The sequence below is a fragment of the Desmodus rotundus genome, chromosome 8, assembly GCF_022682495.2.
Source record: "Desmodus rotundus isolate HL8 chromosome 8, HLdesRot8A.1, whole genome shotgun sequence".
NCBI classification, from domain to species: Eukaryota; Metazoa; Chordata; class Mammalia; order Chiroptera; family Phyllostomidae; genus Desmodus; species Desmodus rotundus.
In genome coordinates this window covers 46,847,255-46,867,187 of record NC_071394.1, presented here as the reverse complement: position 1 = coordinate 46,867,187, position 19,933 = coordinate 46,847,255, and the positions used below count along the sequence as shown (strand labels likewise).

The 19,933-nt window shown below is 36.3% G+C and overlaps 1 protein-coding gene and 1 non-coding gene across 2 annotated transcripts in view; one reads left to right on the top strand and one right to left on the bottom strand.

The window, feature by feature from the left end:
• Positions 1–19,369, top strand: part of RP1 (RP1 axonemal microtubule associated) — a 293,397-nt gene extending 274,028 nt beyond the window's left edge. The window contains exons 28-30 of the mRNA XM_024572510.3: positions 3,565–3,643; positions 11,759–11,840; positions 16,064–19,369. Coding sequence (XP_024428278.3) covers positions 3,565–3,643; positions 11,759–11,840; positions 16,064–16,163 — 261 coding nt within the window. The 3' untranslated portion in view covers positions 16,164–19,369. The remainder of the gene's footprint in view (positions 1–3,564; positions 3,644–11,758; positions 11,841–16,063) is intronic.
• Positions 3,137–3,275, bottom strand: LOC112315814 (small nucleolar RNA SNORA15). Its single transcript, XR_002975952.1, has one exon. It is a non-coding gene; the product is annotated as a small nucleolar RNA SNORA15 (small nucleolar RNA).
• Positions 19,370–19,933: the final 564 nt, after the last annotated feature.

The window sequence follows — 19,933 nt, the reverse complement described above, 5'->3', positions numbered from 1 at the left end:
GCCCATTGCATAACAGACTCTGTGGTGGACAACACAAGACCTCTACATAGAGATTACAAAATATTATTTAAAAAATTGAAAAAGACATAAATTAATAAGATATGCTATGTTCTTGGCTTTGAATACTTAATATTATAAAGTTCTTACTTTTCTCCCTAATTATCTTCAGTTTCATAGCAATGCCAGTCAAAATACCAGAAATGTTTTTATGGAAACTAGCAATCTAATTATAAAAATTAGGTGGAAATTCAGAGTCAATTATACTTAAAAGAATCTTAAAGACCATTAATCTTGAGAAAAACAAAATTGTAGGGTTTATGCTACCAGATATCAAGATTTATTTTATTGAAGTAATCAATACACCATTAATTGATACAAGGAAAGACAAATACAACAAAGAAACAGAGGAGAGTCAGAGACAGATCCACATATCCTGATGTTCAGCATCAGGGAAGGGATAGTCCTTTCAATAAATTCTGAGAGTAAATTGAATATCATTATAGAAAAAAAAAAAAACTCTGAGCCTCATTTTATACTAAACCCAAAAATCAATTCCATGCAAATTTAGGCCTAAATATCTGGATGATAACATAAGAGAAAATTTTCGTGACCTTAGGGGTAGGCTAGGATTTTTAAAAGTTGTAGCAAAATACATATGACATGAAATTTACTGTCTTTATGATTTTAAGTGTAAAGTTCAGTGGCATTGAATTCTTTCACATTGTTGTACAGCCATCACCACCATCCATTTTCAGAACTCTTTTTACCTGGTGGAACTGAAACTCTAGGCCCATTAAACAATATTTCCCATTCCTCTTTTTCTCCCACCCTCACCCTTAGCAACCACCATTCTATTTTCTGTCTCTGAATTTGGCTCTCTTAGGTTCCTCATTAAAGTGGAATTATACCATATTAGTTAGTTTCTGTGACTGGCTATTTCTCTTACCACAATGTTTTCAAGTTTCATCCACATTGTAGCATGTGTCAGAATTTCCTTTTTTAAAGGCTGAATAATATTCTTTTATGCATATTATAATGTGCATTGTATGTAATTACCTTTTGTTTATTCATTCATCCATCATCCATTCATCCAAATTAATTGCATTAATCCATTAATTGCATTACTCAATGGATTAATGCAATTTGGGTTGCATATTATAATATGCATTGTATGTATATTATCTTTTGTTTATTCATTCATCCACCATCCATTCATCCAAGTTAATTGCATTAATACATTAATTGCATTACTCAATGGATTAATGCAATTTGGGTTGCTTCCACTTTGTGGCTACTGTGAATAGTGCTGGTGTGAACCTGGGTGTACACATATAGATTAAGATTTAAATAAGCCAAGCAGTGAAAGATAAATACCATATTATCTCACCTATAAGTGGAGCCTAATTAACAAAACAAACAAGCAAGCAAAATATAACCAGATACATTGAAATTAAGAACAAACTGACAGTAACCAGAGGGGAGGTGGGAGGGGATAATGGGGGGAAAAGAGGGAAAGGTCATCAAGGAACATGTATAAAGGACACACAGACAAAACCAAAGGGGGGTAAGATAGAGGGTGGGAGGTGGGGATGGCTGGGGTGGGGAGGAGACGTGGGAGGAAAATGAAGACAACTGTACTTGAACATCAATAAAAAAAGAGGAAAAAAAGAAAGAAAAAAGATTTTAAATAGAAAACAAAGAAAACACTAAGCAAAAGGGAAAAAATATATATAAATTATACAGTTTAAATATTGAAGATTTCCATTCTTTAAGACATCATGAAGAAAGTAAAAAGGCAAGTCACAAAGTGAGGAAAAGTATTGTGAGACATGTACTAGCAAAGGACTTGTTTCCAGATGACATGCACGATGCTCACAAATCAACAAGAAAAAGGCAGACGACCCCATTTAAAATATAAGCATTATACTTGAATACATACTTTTTAAAAAGGTTTTCTTAATTTTTTTTTATTTTTAGAGAGGGGAAGGGAGGGAGAATGAGAGAGAAACATCAATGTGTGGTTGCCTCTCGAGCGCTCCCTACTGGTGACCTGGCCCACAACCCAGGCATGTGGCCTGGCTGGGAATCAAACCGGTGACCCTTTGGTTCACAGGCCAGTGTTCAATCCAGTGAGGCACACCAGCCAGGGCTGAATATATACTTTATGAAAAGGATATCTAAATAGCCAATAAACATGAAAAACATACCTGTTCTGTATCATGAAAATACAATAAAAACCATAGTGAAGTGTCACTGTGCACAATCAAATGGCTTAAGCTTAAAAAGAATCACAATGCCAAGTATTGATCAGTCTGTGGTGCCCCTTGAACTCTCATCCATGATCATTTGGAGAGTATTATATTGGGCTAAGCATTTAGGAAAATTGAGACTATTTATTAGAACTTTATAGTCAGCAATTCCTTTACAGAAATATATATAAATATACACAAAAAGACATGTGGAAGAACATCTAAGCAGTATTATCTGTAGTAGTTAAAACCTAGAAACAACTATTATCTATAAGTAGTGGATAAATAATTTGGAATAATATTCTGTAATGACAATGAGCAAAGTGCTTTTAAACAAAGCAATATGGGTGAGTCTCACAAACATTGAGTGAAATAAGCCTGGCAGAAAGAGAGCACACTGTTATTCTGTCAATGGTCCCAGACCTGGAAAAATTAATTAGAAGTGTTAAAGTCAAGATAATGGTTACCATTGAGGGAAGTAATGAGTGGGGTGGGTAAAGGAGGGGTCTGGGGATGCTGTTAATGTTTTCTTATTTGTGTAATGTGTGCATTGAGTGTGCTGTGAATTTGTAATCTGTGCACTTTTGTCTATTAAGAGTTTATTTAAAAACTTCGTATGTATGTATGTATACACACACACACACAAATACATTATTTAGAAAAAAAAGCTACTGAGAGGTGAATAACAGTGGTGGAAAGCAGACATTCTGGAGTCAGACTGGTCTTGGTGCTGGCTTGGTCATTCATTCGCTTGTTGACTGTGGGCAAGTAATTTAATTCTGTATGTCTCAGCCTTTTCAACTATAAAATGAGAAAATGAGGGAAAAACTACTAGGAGTAAACTTAAAATAAGTGCTATGATTAATTTTTTTTCTTTTCACTCATTTATTTGTATCCACTTTTAGTAATGATATGCTATGAAGACACTTGGCATACCATCATAGCCACGTTAAAGGGGAAGACTTCTTTTGCATGGTGTCTGGCTGTGTAAACTACTAACAAAAAGAACACAGTATTCAGCCATGCCTTAAATTTTTAAAATCTTTTTTTACTAGACTGTATGAGTAAGGAGAGAAAGAATTATGTTACATGTTTGCATATTTTCCATAAGGCATAGTGTAGGATTTGGTGCATGAAATATTAAATGATGATTTTTATAGTAGTAGTAATAATGATGTACTAGTAATATATAACAATATAGTAATGCGGTAATATGTTACTATAATTACTAATAATGTACTAATAGCAATGCTTGTTCTTTTCTAGAGAAAGAAGATGGCCTAACGAGTCACTCAGTTTCTTTTTCATTGTACAGGTTGATATTTTTTCCATTGAGGCGGTGTCTCTTGGAAAGTTGAAGAAAATTCTGATTAGTCACGATGGCACAGGTCCAGGTAAGCATCGTTTACTTGGTAAGAAGTTTGTTCTGAAGATTTATTAAAAGTAGCATAAAAGATAGGTGAAACAGAAAATGAATATATAGGTAATGTAAAATTGAGATGAGAAAACAATTTTCTTTTAAGAAATCAGAGTTGAATGAAGCTTTGTCACATTAGGTTTACTATATGACTTAAAAAGAGCACTGCTACATTATTATGAAGAAAATTTCCGGAAATACAAAAGCATTAGTGTGTGAGTGTGTGTGTGTATGTATTCAAAATTGCACCTACCGTATTTCCCTACCTAGTCCCTACCCCAAGTTACTAGGATGATTTCCTAGGAACTTGGAAATCATCCTGTATTCTTCCTTTCTCTCCTTAGCTTCTATCCCTTTCACACCTGTTAAATAAGTCCAGTCAGTTCTAATTCTTTAATATCTTCTTTACTATTTTCCTTATACCTATTAAATTCACACGTAAGTTTGTTTGACTCTAGAACCTGTATTCTTAACTGCTAAAATGCAGCTACATATTTTAACTTATATCATAGTACCTAAAATAAAACATTTATTGCATTTATTTCTATACTTTTTTCCCATTCTGCTATATTTTGAGTTTTTTGAAGTCTGGTGTTATGTAGTATTCAACTTTCTTCTCCCAGTGCCTAGTAAAGCATATAATAGTATACAATTTAATTAATGACCATTTATTAAATGAATGGACTTAAATCAGTGAAATAATTTTGAGTAAATATCTTTAAAATAAATGAGGAGAGCTTAAAAATGGCCTTTGCAAGAAAGAAGAATGTATACTTTAGATACAAGCCAAGGAGAAAGGAAGATAAAAAGGGAAGGTAGCAATGTATAGAAAGAAAATAGACACATGGTAAAATAAGTCGAGGACCATATAGAGGAAATTATTAGAAAGAGACAGAAATAAGAAACTGAATAGAGGATAGATGTAATATGTTGTCTTCTATATAAGGTGTCACTGTAGAGTGGTATGACTTTTGCATTATTTTCATGAAGGATGGAAACTTATGTTGAGATTTAGCTTTTATCCCAAGTCTTCCCTGGAAAACAGTGCATGGATTTGCAGAATAGCTGATGAGAATCTAGATTGCAGACTTTGGTATGGGTCAGAACAGAGCAGCTGGTAGAAATCTCTAACTTAATCAGCCTCTAACTTTCAAAAAACATTTTGAGACTCCTCTTGGTTGTGAGAAAAGGAAGCAGTGTTAGAAGACCCTCCCCCAGTACTGAAAGAGACAACGCTGAGGCACCAGCGACTACAGGGCAATCACAAGGGGCTCCGCAGGTCAAAGGTGGGCAGGGAGAGTCAGGGGTTTATTTGAGACAGCAGGTTGGACATTTGAAGCATTAGGCATTATTACCAGGTTGATTGATAGAAAAAATAGAAATGACAGAAGAAAAAAGGAAAAAATTTGTCATTTTAAAAGTTTAAGGGACTAAAAGCAATAAACTAAAGATTGGTTGGTTGGTTTGTTCAGTGCAGCACTAATTAGTAAAGCCTGTGCAGGATAGGAAAGCCATCAGCTAAACTTGCGAGCCTTTTGTTTGCCTTCCCATTTTTAAATAGAGAAAATACAGCATTCTTTTATTACTTGAACAAAGTATATCTGTGGGTATCTAACCTCAAATAGAATAAATAGAAAGCTTCAGCAAAGCCCTAAATTTACAACAAATCTTGTGATGCCTCAGAATATTTAGGGATTATCTGAATATCACAAAGTAAACTCCTGGGCCCACACCTAGAGATTCAAATTCAGGAGGCACAGAATCATCAGAAATATATGTTTTTGGTTTTTTTTTCCTCCAAGCAACTGAGGGGATTCTGATTCATGTGGTCCTCCGATCACTTGTTGAAAAGCACTGCTTTCTGATGTAAGAGTTCTTTGTTGAGAACCTTTGCGGGAGCCTGGGCACTCAAATGTCAATGAGGCAGAACCTAGTGGGGGCAGACCCACAGGAAATAAGCGAGTATAATAAAGTATGACACAGTGGGAAAGTGGCACACGGAGTGATGTCGAACCACATGGCAAGGTGATGTAGCCTAGTCCTGAAGAACAAGAAGGTGCCTTCTGAGAAATGAAAAATTAATAGGCATGCTGGAGGTGGGGGCTAGGTTTTGTCAGAATACTTAGGAATTTTGATGGGCTTCTCTAAGGAAAGTGGAAAGTAATTATTATTGCATAGTTTAAAATTTTTTAACTAAACTATACTCCCTATATTCTGTGTATTTTTCACTAAAAAAAATACCATACTAGTCAAAACAATGGGCTTTCATTTTCAAAATGTGTTTATAAAAGTCTGGTAAGTCACCTCCCAGTTTGAACCTAGAACCTCACCAATACCAGTGCTTCTACTTGTATTTGCTGCCCCTACCCTCTCCCCTGAAGTAGCCAACCTGAATTTGAGGGTTTGTCATTTCTTGACTTTTTTGTTTTTTAAAAAGAAAAGGGCTTTAATAATTATGCAGGTATCCTTGAGAATAGTTTTGATAGTTTTTTTGTTTTGTAAAAATTGAGATGTGCTATAGGAAATCTTTTGTGACTTGATTTATTTTTCCACTCAAGATGATGCTTCTGTGATTTGTCCATTTTGCTGTGTGGTGCTATAGGCAATTTATTTCCATGCCTATGAAATATTCTATTATATAATGCCACATTATTAATATTCTATTTCTTGTTAGTAAATAGGTGTGTTCTCTTCAGTTCAACAGTTGCAAACTGAAATGAAAATCCCTGTGTATGTCTCTTAACATATAGGAGCAAGAGTTCCCCTAGGGTGGTGGTTCCCAAATGGAAGTGATTTTTGCCTCATCCAGGGACATTTGGCAAATGTCTGAAGATTTTTTTTTTTTGGTATTACACTGGGTTGGGGGAGCTACTAGTGGGTAGAGGCCTGGGTTGCTGCTAAACATTCTATAGTGCACAAGACAGTCTCCACATTAAAGACTCGTTAAGCTAAACATCAATATTGAAGCTTTGAAAACCTGCATACTGGATCAGCGAGTATGATTGCATTCAGCTTTATAAGATAAAGTACTTTTTTTCAAAAGTGACTGTCCTGTTTTACCCTCACCCACCTATAGTGTTTAAGAATTTATATTGTATTATAATTCTCACAAACACCTGGTACACTTAATTTTTGCCTTCTCTAAATGGGTATAAAATGGTATTCCATTGTGGTCTTAATTTGTATTTTCCTGATATCTAATAACAGTGAGCCTTCTTTTATTTTTTAAAATTGTCTATTGAATTTCATTTTCTGTGGAAGTACATATTATTGTCTATAAATATTTAGGGTGAAGGCAAATGTCGTTGTTTAATTGTTGACAGTATTACAGATGTCCCCCATTTCTCCACTCTTAAGGCAAAGATCATTTTAAAGCAAGTGAGGTGGAAACTGCACCCACTACTTGTCATCATGTTTCATTGCTGAGAAATTAGTCATATAATTATGTATAGCTGCAAAGACACCTGGGAAATGTGGGCTTTAGCATTTCAGTGATTGAAAAAGGGGAGAGCAACTAGCAGTTACTGTGACAATATTTTGTCCAGTTTCTGATATATTTTTTAAATATATTTATTGATTATGCTATTACAGTTGTCCCATTTCCCCCCCTTCACTCTACTCCATCCTGCCTACCCCCCCTCCCACATTCCCCCCCTATAGTTCATGTTTATGGATCATACTTATAAGTTCTTTGGCTTCTACATTTCCTACACTATTCTTACCCTCCCCCTGTCTATTTTCTACCCACCATTTATGCTACTTATTCTCTGTACCTTTCCCCACTATCTCCCCCTCCCATTCCCCTGTTGATAACCCTTCATGTGATCTCCATTTCTGTGGTTCTCTTCCTGTTCCAGTTGTTTGCTTAGTTTGCTTTTGTTTTTGTTTTAGGTGTGGTTGTTAATAACTGTGAGTTTGCTGTCATTTTTACTGTTCTTATTTTTTATCTTCTTTTTCTTAGATAAGTCCCTTTAACATTTCATATAATAAGGGCTTGGTGATGATGAACTCCTTGAACTTGACCTTATCTGAGAAGTACTTTATCTGCCCTTCCATTCTAAATGAAAGCTTTGCTGGATAGAGTAATCTTGGATGTAGGTCCTTGGCTTTCATCACTTTGAATACTTCTTTCCAGCCCCTTCTTGCCTGTAAGGTCTCTCTGGAGAAATCAGCTGACAGTCTTATGGGAACTCCTTTGTAGGTAACTGTGTCCTTTCTCTTGCTGCTTCTAAGATTCTCTTCCTTTGTTTAATCTTGGGTAATGTAATCATGATGTGCCTTGGTGTGTTCCTCCTTGGGTCCAGCTTCTTTGGGACTCTGAGCTTCCTGGACTTCCTGGAAGTCTATTTCCTTTGCCAGATTAGGGAAGTTCTCCTTCATTATTTGTTCAAATAAGTTATCAATGTTTTGTTCTTCCTCTTCTCCTTCTGGCACCCCTATAATTTGAATGTTGGAACGTTGAAAGATGTCCTGGAGGTTTCTAAGCCTCTCCTCATTTTTCTGAATTCTTGTTTCTTCATTCTTTTCTGGTTGGATGTTTCTTTCTTCCTTCTGGTCCACACCGTTGATTTGAGTCCCAGTTTCCTTCCCATCACTATTGGTTCCCTGTACATTTTCCTTTGTTTCTCTTAGCATAGCCTTCATTTTTTCATCTAATTTGCACCCAAATTCAACCAATTCTGTGAGCATCCTAATTACCAGTGTTTTGAACTGTGCATCTGATAGGTTGGCTATCTGTTTGCTGCTTAGTTGAATTATTTCTGGAACTTTGACCTATTCTTTCATTTGGGCCATTTTTTTTTGTCTTGGCACACCTGTTACCTCTGATTCCCAAGTGTGTGGATGGGCTTGTTCACACTCTAGGCACCTGTGGGTCTTTCCAACGAACTCTCCTGTGAGGCTGGGAGTTTCTCCTGCTGCCGCCTCAACCCCCACGGGTGTTTTCACTCAGAGGTTTGAGGCTTTATTTCCCTGTGCTGGAGCCCTGGGTTGCGCAGTCTGTTTCGCTCCCCCACTGTTCCTCCTGGTTTATCTACGTGTGAATGTGGGGCCATGGGGTCTGCTAGCTGTTGCACTGCCTGCCCCATTCATTCCACAATCTGCTACTTCTCTGGGTCTGGCCACGTTGCCATGAGTCCTTTCCACCCTGGCTGCCCATCTCCACCCCTCCTACCGGTCTGGTTGAATGTTTCTTCTTTATCTCCTTGGTTGTTGGACTTCCATGCAGTTTGATTTTCTGTCAGCTCTGCTTGTTTTTTGTTTTTTAATTGTTGTTGTCCTTCTTTTGGTTGTACGAGGAGGTGCAGTGTGTCTACCTACGCCTCCATCTTGGCCGGAAGCTCCAGTTTCTGATATATTTGAATGAACTTAAATTCTTAACTTTAATGTCATTAAATGTAACAGTTTGGTATATTTTCTAATGATCTGTGTATTTTGTACCTTAATTCGGCACTACTCCTAGGGTGTTCTATGAATAAATGTGTGTGTGTATACATTTATGCACATGCACATATATACATACTTAGTCTTGTCTTTAAGATGTAGATATTTACTGCATCTGGAGTTAATATTTATGTATGATATGAAGATAGAATCCACTTTCATTTTTTTTCTGTATGGGCAATCAGTTGTACCACCATTCATCACCTACTCCATCTTTTCCTAAGTGCTCTACAACGTCATTTTTATCAGATCTAGACAGTCCTAGTGTTGCATGATTTTTGTATGCACAATTTCAGTCATTTATTTAGTTAAATAACATGAGTCCCCTGACAACATGGTTCACATATCAGGTACCATGATCTATTAATTGTCATTGCATAAAGTAAAAATTTCACTGCTAGTTTTTCAGTCCACAAATCACTACATAAATAACAGGGGCACATTCTGATCAGCAACCAATCACTTTACTTCTTTCAAAGTCTGTTGGTGATGCATTACTGCCCACGTGTTACACAGGTTCATGCACAGACAGCAAAGCATGTCATTGTATTGACTCCTTGTCTCCAGTTGATAAACCCATTTGACAGTTTACAAAAAATGTATACTTCAAAGATGAAATCACGACAAATAAATAAAAAGTGACAATGCTAGAAGTGAAGTTCAAATCAAACAAAAGTGGAATGACAGAAGAAAAACATGGCAGTGTGAATGTCGACACTGCCACATTTGAGAGACTTTAGATAAGCAGCAGAGAAACTTAATGAAGGGAACTTGTGGCTGTAAATGAGATAAGTGGTTGTGACAGAAAGGATGAACATGTCACAGAGGAAGTGATGTTGGTAAAATCTTTACATGAAAGGAACTCTCAGAGGTATTGTATGACACTAAAAGCACAGAGGATAAAATGTTGGAAGCTGATTGAAACTTAGAAAGTGGTTTCACACTTTAGCGTAGAAAAGATACGTTTTCGTTACTGTAAGTTATAAAGAAGGCAAGGCAAAGAAGTCAATCACCATTCAAAATACTCTTAATAGACTTTTTTATTTACAAAGAAATAAACCTTTTAGGCCCTGGCTAGTGTAGCTTAGTGGATTGAGTGTGGGCCTGCAAACCAAAAGGTTGCTGGTTTGATTCCCAGTCAGGTCATGTGCCTGGGCTGTGGTCCAGGTCCCCAGTAGGGGGTGTGGTAGAGGCAACCACACATTGATGCTTCTCTCCCTCTCTTTCTCCTTCTCTTCCCCTCTCTCTAAAAATAAATCAATAAAATCTTTAAGATAAAAAAAAGAAATAGACCTTCTAATTCGCAGTGTTTGCCCTAAATTAGAGTATTAAATATTATTAATAATATTTTTCTTATACATTTCTAACTAGCAGTAAGAGCATTTTTGATGTTTTGGCAAAAATGTTTCACAAAGAACAATCATAATTTTCCCCATTGGTTATTAAGACTGGCAGATTTCAGTGTGCAGTCCTTTATGTGGTTCTGTACTACTGCACAGAGCAAGGACTGCCTGTACCACATTTGTGTAAATGCATTGGTCAATTTGAAACCTTTTTTCTGTTCCTTCAGTCAATTTATCTATGTCAGTACCAATTCTGTATTGTTGTCATTAGTACACATTTATTTAGATACCCATTAAAGTGACTCACCTACCTTACTCTGATCAGGAGTCCCTCTGATATTCTTGGGCTTCACTCGTCCACATATTACGTTTCGTCATCTGCTTGTTAATTTTCTTGTAAAACCCTGTGGTTAATTTGATGTGATTACAGTGAAGTTTTAGATTAGTTTGAGAAAAACTGATATCTCTATAATTTCTTCGTATTAATGAATATGGGATAGCTTTCTGTTTGTATCTTCTTTACTACCATTCCTTAAATTTAAATATTTTTCTATGAATTATCATATATCCATTTTTAGATTTACCAATACACTCTTAAATTTTTATAGCAATTCAACACTGTAATGTTCATTGGATTATGCTTCTTAACTCTTACATCTGGTCAACAGAAATGTAATTGATTTCTATATATTACAGCACATACCTAACATTTTCTCACCTCTTTTAAGTCTATTATTTTCTGAAACTTCTTTGGGTTTTTAATTTAAAAAGTCACATTATATGTGAATAAAAACAGTTCAGTTTTCTCTTTTCTAACACATTACTTTTTTGTTTTCTTTACTCCTTTCCTTTCTTTTATTTCTTTATTAAATCAGATTGACCAGACCAGTGCATTAATCAGTGGTAAATTCTAAATTTTTACCATTGAGAATAATGATCGATTTTGCCTTTATATTTCATTTAAACATACCAATCTTCTATAAATAATGTACTGAACACATTCATATGAATTTACGTCTTTCTTCATTCTTGGCTTTTAAATCCTTTTCTCCCCACCAGAATTTAATAGCTTCTGTCCCTAATAGGGAATGTTGTTTTTTCCTCTGCTTCTACTACTCTGAGTAATTAGGTTGTCACTTATGCTTTCATTTCTCTACTGGTGTAATTTGGATGTGCATATTTTTGTTTTCAAATTGCCTGACAAGTGTACTTAAAAAGGTACATTTGGAGAGTCTATGCATAAAATCACAATACTAGGATGTTTTATACCGAAGAGTCAAAGTGGTCTCCTTTGTCAATTTACCCAGGTAATGGATGGTTTCTTGAGAGTATTATTGTTAAATATGAAGAGGAAGATGGTGAACAAGAGGTACTGTTTCCATGCAACAGGTATGTGATAACCTAATAACTCATTATGCAAAATTATGCTCCCCCTTGTCCAGTTCATTTCAGCTGTGTCATCAGCATGCCTCCTGCCATTCATCCCTACACTATTCCCTCCGTTCAAACCAGAGTTGAAGGCCTTCTCTCCTCAGGAAGCTATTCTGTATCAGCACTAGTAATTTTCTCCTTAGTTGTAATATTTAATATTTTTCTCTTCTTTAACAGCATGCTGAAATGGAAAGAAAACTGATTTAGGGCTTAGATAACAGGTTCTTGATTCTGTTTCTCAAACATGGGTACTACTGTCAATTTCTTTGAGGTTCAATTTCCTCATGTGTAAGTAAAATGGGAATAATACATGTTTTTCTTAGTTCATCTGAATTCAAATAAAACAAAGTGATGAGTAGGAACTGTAAACTATAAAACATTATTCTGTCATGGTATAGATATAATATAATTCGGAAAAGCAAGTTTCAAGGGCAGCTCTGTAATTCACTGGCCATTTATAGTTGAATCACTTAAAATCTTTGATCTTCAGTTTTCAAAGTTTTATGAGAATAATTAAATCAGACAGACCTACTTTATAAGGCTGTTATAAATTGAATATCAAATATATCTTAAAACAAAATGCATAACAAATAGAAATTATAAAACAAATTTTTCCTGTTGTAAAATAATCTATGAATATGTTGATTCGTTCATTCAGTCAAGTAGTAATTGAGTACCTACCACATCAAGAAGTGGAGTAGTCAAGGAGACCCAGCAATAAGGCCGTCAGTCTCTGCCTGCATGGACTCAGTGGACACTCACTGGAGAACAGACATTAATGTTTACAGTCTATGATAGGTGCCTGTGTGGGGGCCCAGGTGCCAAGGTGAATGTATATATGATTGCAAGTTCCTTGATTCTAGAGAACTCATGAATTGCATTTATTCCTTTGTTTATCTATTTATTCATACAGAAACATCACAAGCTTCCAAGGTGTCAGGTACTATCCTAAGTCCTGGATATACAGAGATAAAAAGTGCAGTGCCCCTGTCTTCAAGGAGCTCCCACTTGATGATAAAGGGGAAGGATGTGACATTAAATGAAGCCGAGAGCTCGTGTTCTCTAGGCTTAGCAGTGTTTGGCATCACTGTCTGGTCATGTTGTACACTCTTTCAGACACATAGAGAAGCATACTGGTAGACTGAGTGGATTTTACTTACAGTAGTTTTGATTCTTAGAAATACCTATTCTTTTGAATCTTAACACTGAGTTGTATTTTGTGTGGACAATATGAGTAACATCTCTCTGATCTGCCCTTTGTTTTCTTAATACACATCCATTTAAAATGCCTGTGTATCATGGTAGTTACGTTTTATAACACTCAAGCTCTGGGAAGAGTCCTTATATCTTTATTTTTGTAGGAAATCTTTTTTACTCATTAATAGGGATTGAAAAGAGCAAGGATTAAAGTTTTTCAGAACTGGATTTGAAATACAAAACCGTCACTGACTAGTTCTGGGAGCCTCAATTTATTCCTTTGTAAATGACAATGAGGACACCTATTTCGAAGGGTTGTTTGAGGATTTTACACAATGTCCATAAAGTACCTGTGAACATGTCTTGCAATTATAAAAAGCTCCATGATGATAAATGTTATTATAATAGAAGCAATTTTATATTAAAGAAATGTTTAGACACAATGTCATACACTCAAATGAAGTAGAAAAGCTCACTTTTATTTCTAGATCATATTTCAAATATTTAGAACTCTCCAAATAATTGACCAACTTTTATTTTTAAAGATCTAGATCTGCACAGTACCATCCAATATAGTACCCACTAGCTACATATGGTTAACAAATTTAAGTTAATTAACATCAAATCAAATAAGAAATGCAGGTCCTGGGTTGAACTAGCTACATTTCAAGTGCTCAATAGCCGCAGATGTGTAGTGGTGACTATATGGGCCAGCATATATATGACATTTGGTTGTATATTGGTTACACCTAGATATTTGGTGTCATAAGAAGCTATATTTAATATTAAATGACATAGTTTTATTGCTCTAATTATGATGATAATTATGGAAATATAAGGATTAAATAAAATATTAGTATTTTTCTAAATGTTTCACATTTAAAAAATCAAGAATCATCCAGAGATGAAGAAAATAGTCATATTAAATTGCAATAGTCAACTTAAATTGCATTTTAAAATTAATTTTACTGACAATGCAAAGGAGAAGAAATTAAGATGAAGGTAACATTTGTGCAGGGTCTGTCAACATTTTAGAATAATTACAAACCTTGGAATTTGAATTTAAGGAACAAAATGGTACAAATGAAAATATTTGAATGTCTTACTGTATTATACTACATTGTATTAAATACTACACACATGCATATCATTACACAATTATTATTAACTGAAGTATAGCAATATTAATAGTTTCCCTTGCTCATTGTTTCTGAGGGCCAAGGGTTACATGGTAATAAAAAAGGAAAATTTTCTAGCTCCCATTGGTAGAAGAAGAAACCATAGCTAGCACTTAGTCTCATGCTTCATTTGACAGGTGAGGAAACTGAAATCTAAAGAGATTAAATGATATGCATAAATCATAAATGAGACCACCATGGAGCAAGGTCTCTTGGTCCCTTGGCATTCTGGGGAATTTTAATTTAGTGACTATCAATTTATTATTTCTATTATAGGACAATAATTTTGTGAATTATCCTCTAAGGAAGAGATATCTGCACAAATTACTGAGTTTGCTATGAAACTGATTTGTCAGAAAATTCTACTGAGATTTGGAGAATTTAGAAGGCCCAGGTTTTACTAGTTTCCCCAACATAACTTATCAGCCATTTAAAATCAAGTCCCCTTCTAATTATAAGAAGAGGTCTCTGAAAAAGATATTATTTATGACTTTATTGTAGAGTAAAAAAACAACCTAGAGGGGTCTATTATATTGTGGGGTCCCCTAAGGTTTACACACCTGTCTTCTGTGTGCCTGAGAGACTGTAGAGGAATGTCCGAAGCTAGCACTGTTTGCACTCTTACCATAAAATGGGCTCCACAGTGAAGCCTTAACTTCACACCTGAACTCCTCTGATTCTGACAGCAGACCTCTAAGGTGGGCCCTGTGATACTTCTATCTCATAGATAAGCACTGAGGCACACAGTGCTTACATTTCTTACCTTGGTACGATTGGTGCAGTCAGGATCCAGATCAAGGTGGTTCTGACTCTAGAACTGTGCATCCCACATGGAGGCCACTAGCCATGTATCTCTTGGACTCTCGAATAGGCCTGTTCCAAATTGAGATGCGCTGTAAGGGTAAGGTACATACTAGATTTCAAAAATATAGAGTAAAAAAGAATGTCGTTGTCTTGGTTCATTCAGGCTGCTGTAATAAAATACCATAGACGAGGTAGCTTGTAAACAACAGAAATATTTCCCACAGTTCCAGATTCCAGAGGCTGGGAGTCCAGGAGTAAGGTGCCAGAGTGGTAGGTTGTCTTCTAGAGGTGGCCCTTTTCTGAGCTGCAGACTGCTGACCTCTCACTGTGTCCTTACATGGCAAAAGGGGCAAAAGATTTCTCTGGAGGCTTTATTTTTATAAAGGCTCTAATTCCATTCATGAGGGCTCCATTTTTATGACTCAAGCACCTTTCCAAAGATTGCAACATTTGGATTTGGGGGAAGGGTCACAAATATTCAGACCATTGCAGTAATATGTCTCAGTAATGGTCATTTTTTGAATTTATTAAAATAAAAATATTAAAATTAATTTAACCTTCTCTCCTTTTACCTTTTTTTAAACATATGTTCCTTGTGTTATATTTCTCTGGAAGATTGCTATTCTAGAGTCTTTTTTAGCAACCAAATATACCTACCAGTAACATGAAAGGAGAGAAATAAAGACTTCCACTAAAGAAAGTCCAAATGATAAATTTTTACTAATTCTGAGATACATTAGAAGATTTTAATGTTGTCATAAGATGTTTCTAAAAGACTGACATTTTAGGATGAATCAATGTAATTTGAGTATAGGACAAAAGTTTGCAGAAGTTGCATTCCTAAAGATCATTTAATGTGGCTTGAAATCTTAACTGATTTTTAAATTCCTGAGATCCTCCCTAGAAGCCTCTTTAAATCCTTTCCATGTTTTATTTTTTGTCTTAAGTAATGTTTTTTTCTTTAAATAATCTCTCATATTATCTTCCCTCCTTCCCTGGCAGATGGCTAGATGAGTACCAAGACGACAGCAAGATCGAACGGGAACTGCTTGCACAAAGTAGCTACAGTTCAGTAGGAGAGACTGGATCTATGACCTTGTGAAAGGGCCAGCTTGGGTCGCTGGCTATATTGTGGCTCCAAAAAACTATCGATCTGATTGTGATAGTGTGTTTTCCCTATCTTGTACTGGAGCAAACCCCTGAGGAGGTTCACTCTGTGCTAGACACCATTATTGCTTTGAAGAACTTCAAAAGTTGGGAGAATCACCAGGCAACAACGGATTGAGATCAGCCTGTATCTGAAGTGCACACATTGTTTCTTCATATTATTTCTCTTCCTACTTCTTCTTTCTCCTCCTTCTTCTCCTCTTTCTCCTCTTCTTCTTCTACCTCTTTTTTCCTCCTCCTCATCCTCCATGTTCTCCTCCTTCTTCCTTCTTTCAGAGACTCTGACACCTAACAAGTGTACTGAAATGTTTAGGTATCCTTTGTAGAAGGTAACTGAAGGGTGAATAACATTTGATTATGGTAAAACACTTCTATACAACGTATGTTAATTTTAAATTAGAAATCTTATTCTTAGATAAAGGCACCTCTCTCTTAGTATCAGTGGTAATATCAAGAAGAAAGGGTAAATAAGAAGCAATCAACTTTGATTCACTTGCATTCCTACTACACTTCATGCTGGTCCTCGTCAACTCAGTCTTTTGGGATCTGGGCACTGATACTGCAGTGGACAGCAGCAGAGGGAACATGGATTGAGACAGATCTTCCATCATTATCCACTTTCCTCAATTAGCCTCAGATACTTGTCAAGTTGGTGCCACAGGTGGCTTCTTCCAATCGTTTAAATTGGATAAAACTAAACAAAACTCATTTGCCAGCCTGCAACAAACCATGTGTGGCTTTGATGTCAAAGATCTATTTGAGTCTTGATCCAGACGCTGTGAGGCATTTAGCCCAATGGTTTGACTTCAGACATTGTATTTGCACACAGGGTGACCCTTTACATATGTACTGCCTTCTTCCACCTGTGTTAGGTATCCCTTGAAATCACACAGATGGTCCCAAATAGTCATATTTTGCACACAACTTCACAGTTTTTGTCACATACTGGTACCACCTGTACCATTATATACTTAACATTTTTTTTCTTTAAAGTATCTTTAAATCAGGTTACTTGGGAGTGGAAGAATTTAGCCTCATTCCCAACCATATTCATAATCCATATTCATAAAAACCATATTCATAATATCCAATAAGTCACTGATTTACTATGTCATTACTTTTTTTCTAAAACATTAAAATGAGTCTACATCTAACAAAAATTTTAGGCTCACTCTACCTAAAATTATCTCACAAACATCCAGTGGGCCTGACATATAACGATCAGTAAATAATATTTCAGTCAGCAGAAGCTGTTGCTATGACGGTTTACATTTAACCAATTCATCACTAAGACCTATTTCAGTTCTTAGAAATAGTACATTTCATATTTGAGTTTGAAAATACATCAAGAATAAAGCTTCAAAAGTTTGAAATTAAAACAGTTTGTTTTCTAAAGTGGCCAACAGACCACATTAAAGCTAAGAGTAATTGATAAATCACATAAGGCTGTGGGAAAGCTTGGGGAACCACCTCCAGACTGTGATTATGCTTACTGCGTGGTACATGGCACAGAGCAGACACTGAATAAACACATTCACTTGTTCAGCAGAAGCTTGTTAAGCATCATCTCTGTGCCAGACACACAGTCAGGTATGGGGGATAGCGTGGCTAAGAGTACAGTTATTTTCCTGCCTTCAGAGGGGCTTTTGTCCTTAGTGGGGAACTCAGTGACATGAATGAACACAGATCAGAACCACTTGCTACTAAATGGCAAGCCCTCTGGGGGTAGAGATCATTTTAGGCTCCTCCATGTGTATTTAGTTCTTGGCATATAAACTGACTCATAGTAAGTGTTCCGTGTCTATTAAATGCATGAATCATCCCTGCCTTATAAAATAATACACCTTTTATGTGATTAGAATATTAAATTACACCTGATTCAGCTCATATTTGTATGGAATAAGTACTCACAAATAGTTACACTCAATTTTTCTATTTTTATAAACTTTGCTACAATAATATATTTCAGTTCTGAACATAGTCCTGCTCTATCCTCCTCATCACACAGATTGAAGTTGGATGTTTCCTAGTTCTATCCAGAAGCACATTTATAATCCTTCTGACAAGAGAGGTAGTGTCAATACTGATTTGATCCATTTTGTGTTGATTCTTATTTGTTTTGTTAGCACAGCACCCATTTTCTTAGACCGTGCTCAACTTACGGGACTGTCTCAGTCTAAAACCCTTTGTATAAAGGCTATACTCTGAAAACTAGGAAAAAGGACTCAAAGCCATATTTATTTCTGGGTTTTCTGAGAAGGCAAAAATATATGATTAACAGAGTACATAGTTCAAAGAAGGCAAGTAAAGTTTGGGTGAAAAGAAGTGCCTTTTTCTGGTGGAGAGAATGATATAAACTTCTAATGCCGCATGTATCCCTTAGACATTCTGGGAAATGGTAGAAAAGTGCAAAACAAGGGCCCAAAGCAGAATGTGGGTCATTTCATGGAGCACAACCATCCTCACAATTCTGGTGTCTTTGTGTGTGTGTGTGTATCTTGGGTAAGGTCAAGAGGGATTAAAGAGCACTTCTATATGATGGAATAGATCTTCTATTTCACCAGCAAATCATAGTATTGGTGCAGTGATGATGTGGATGAACTTCATCTTCTAACACGCTTTCATAGAAACCCCTCAAGCAGACCTAGGTAAATACTTAAGTGATGCCTTTGTTATATTATAGGAGACCGTTCTACGTGGCATGGCCCAGCTCCCACTCAGAAAGGCCAGTGGGGAGTGAGGTCCAGCACACAGGACCCACGCCCACAGATAGGTTCTCCCATGGGGAATCAGGCCCTCATTGTACCTAGGCCCCTTTGAGACTTGCTTTTTGCTAAAAAATTCACCCTGAATTGAGGCAGCAAATGTTTACTGCATATCTTTAAAGTAACTTCCTAAAATCTATGCTAAACCTTCCAAGGATGAGTGTAACCAGCTTAACCACTTTTCCCTTTACATTTGCAAATATCCTTCCTCTTTTAAGTAATTAGCAACACCCTCTCCTTTGTTTTCTGTAACCACCTAAAGCGAACACCTGTGCATAGTAATTGCGGATCATCCTCAATGTAATGTTCCCAGAAAAGCAATAAAAGCCTGTCAAGGCAAGGGTCATGGAGCTCTCTTCTTGAGAGAGTGGCCACGCAGTCCCTTTTTCTCCACAGGATTTCTGTAGTCCGTGTGTATTTGTCTATTGCAGCCACAACACAGGATCCTGCTGGCCAGGATCCGCATCATTATATCAAAGGCTGATGCAACTCCTTTGTAACTGTAAGTAATACATTATCTTAGAGAGCTAAACTGTTGTGGGTTTTTTTAGATTTTACTTATTTCTTTTTGAGTGAGATGGGAAGGAGGGAGAAAGAGAGGGAGAGAAACATCGATGTGAGAAATATGGATCAGTTGCTTCTCATATGTGCCTCGACTGAGGACCAAACCTTCAGCCCAGTCATGTGCCCTGACGGAATTGAACCAGCAACCTTTTGCTTTGTGCGATGACACCCAACCAACTGAGCCACATCGGTCAGTGCCTAAACTAATTGTTCTTTGATAGGGAGAAAAGTGCTCCAGAAAGCCCACCAGCATTAGGTTTATCCTACAGTAAGCAAAGCTGGTTGTGCTTTAGAATAATTACATTTTAAGTTACTTTTAAACACAAGGAAACACTGTAAAGCAGACCCTCCTTCATGCTGATTTTTCTAAATGAAG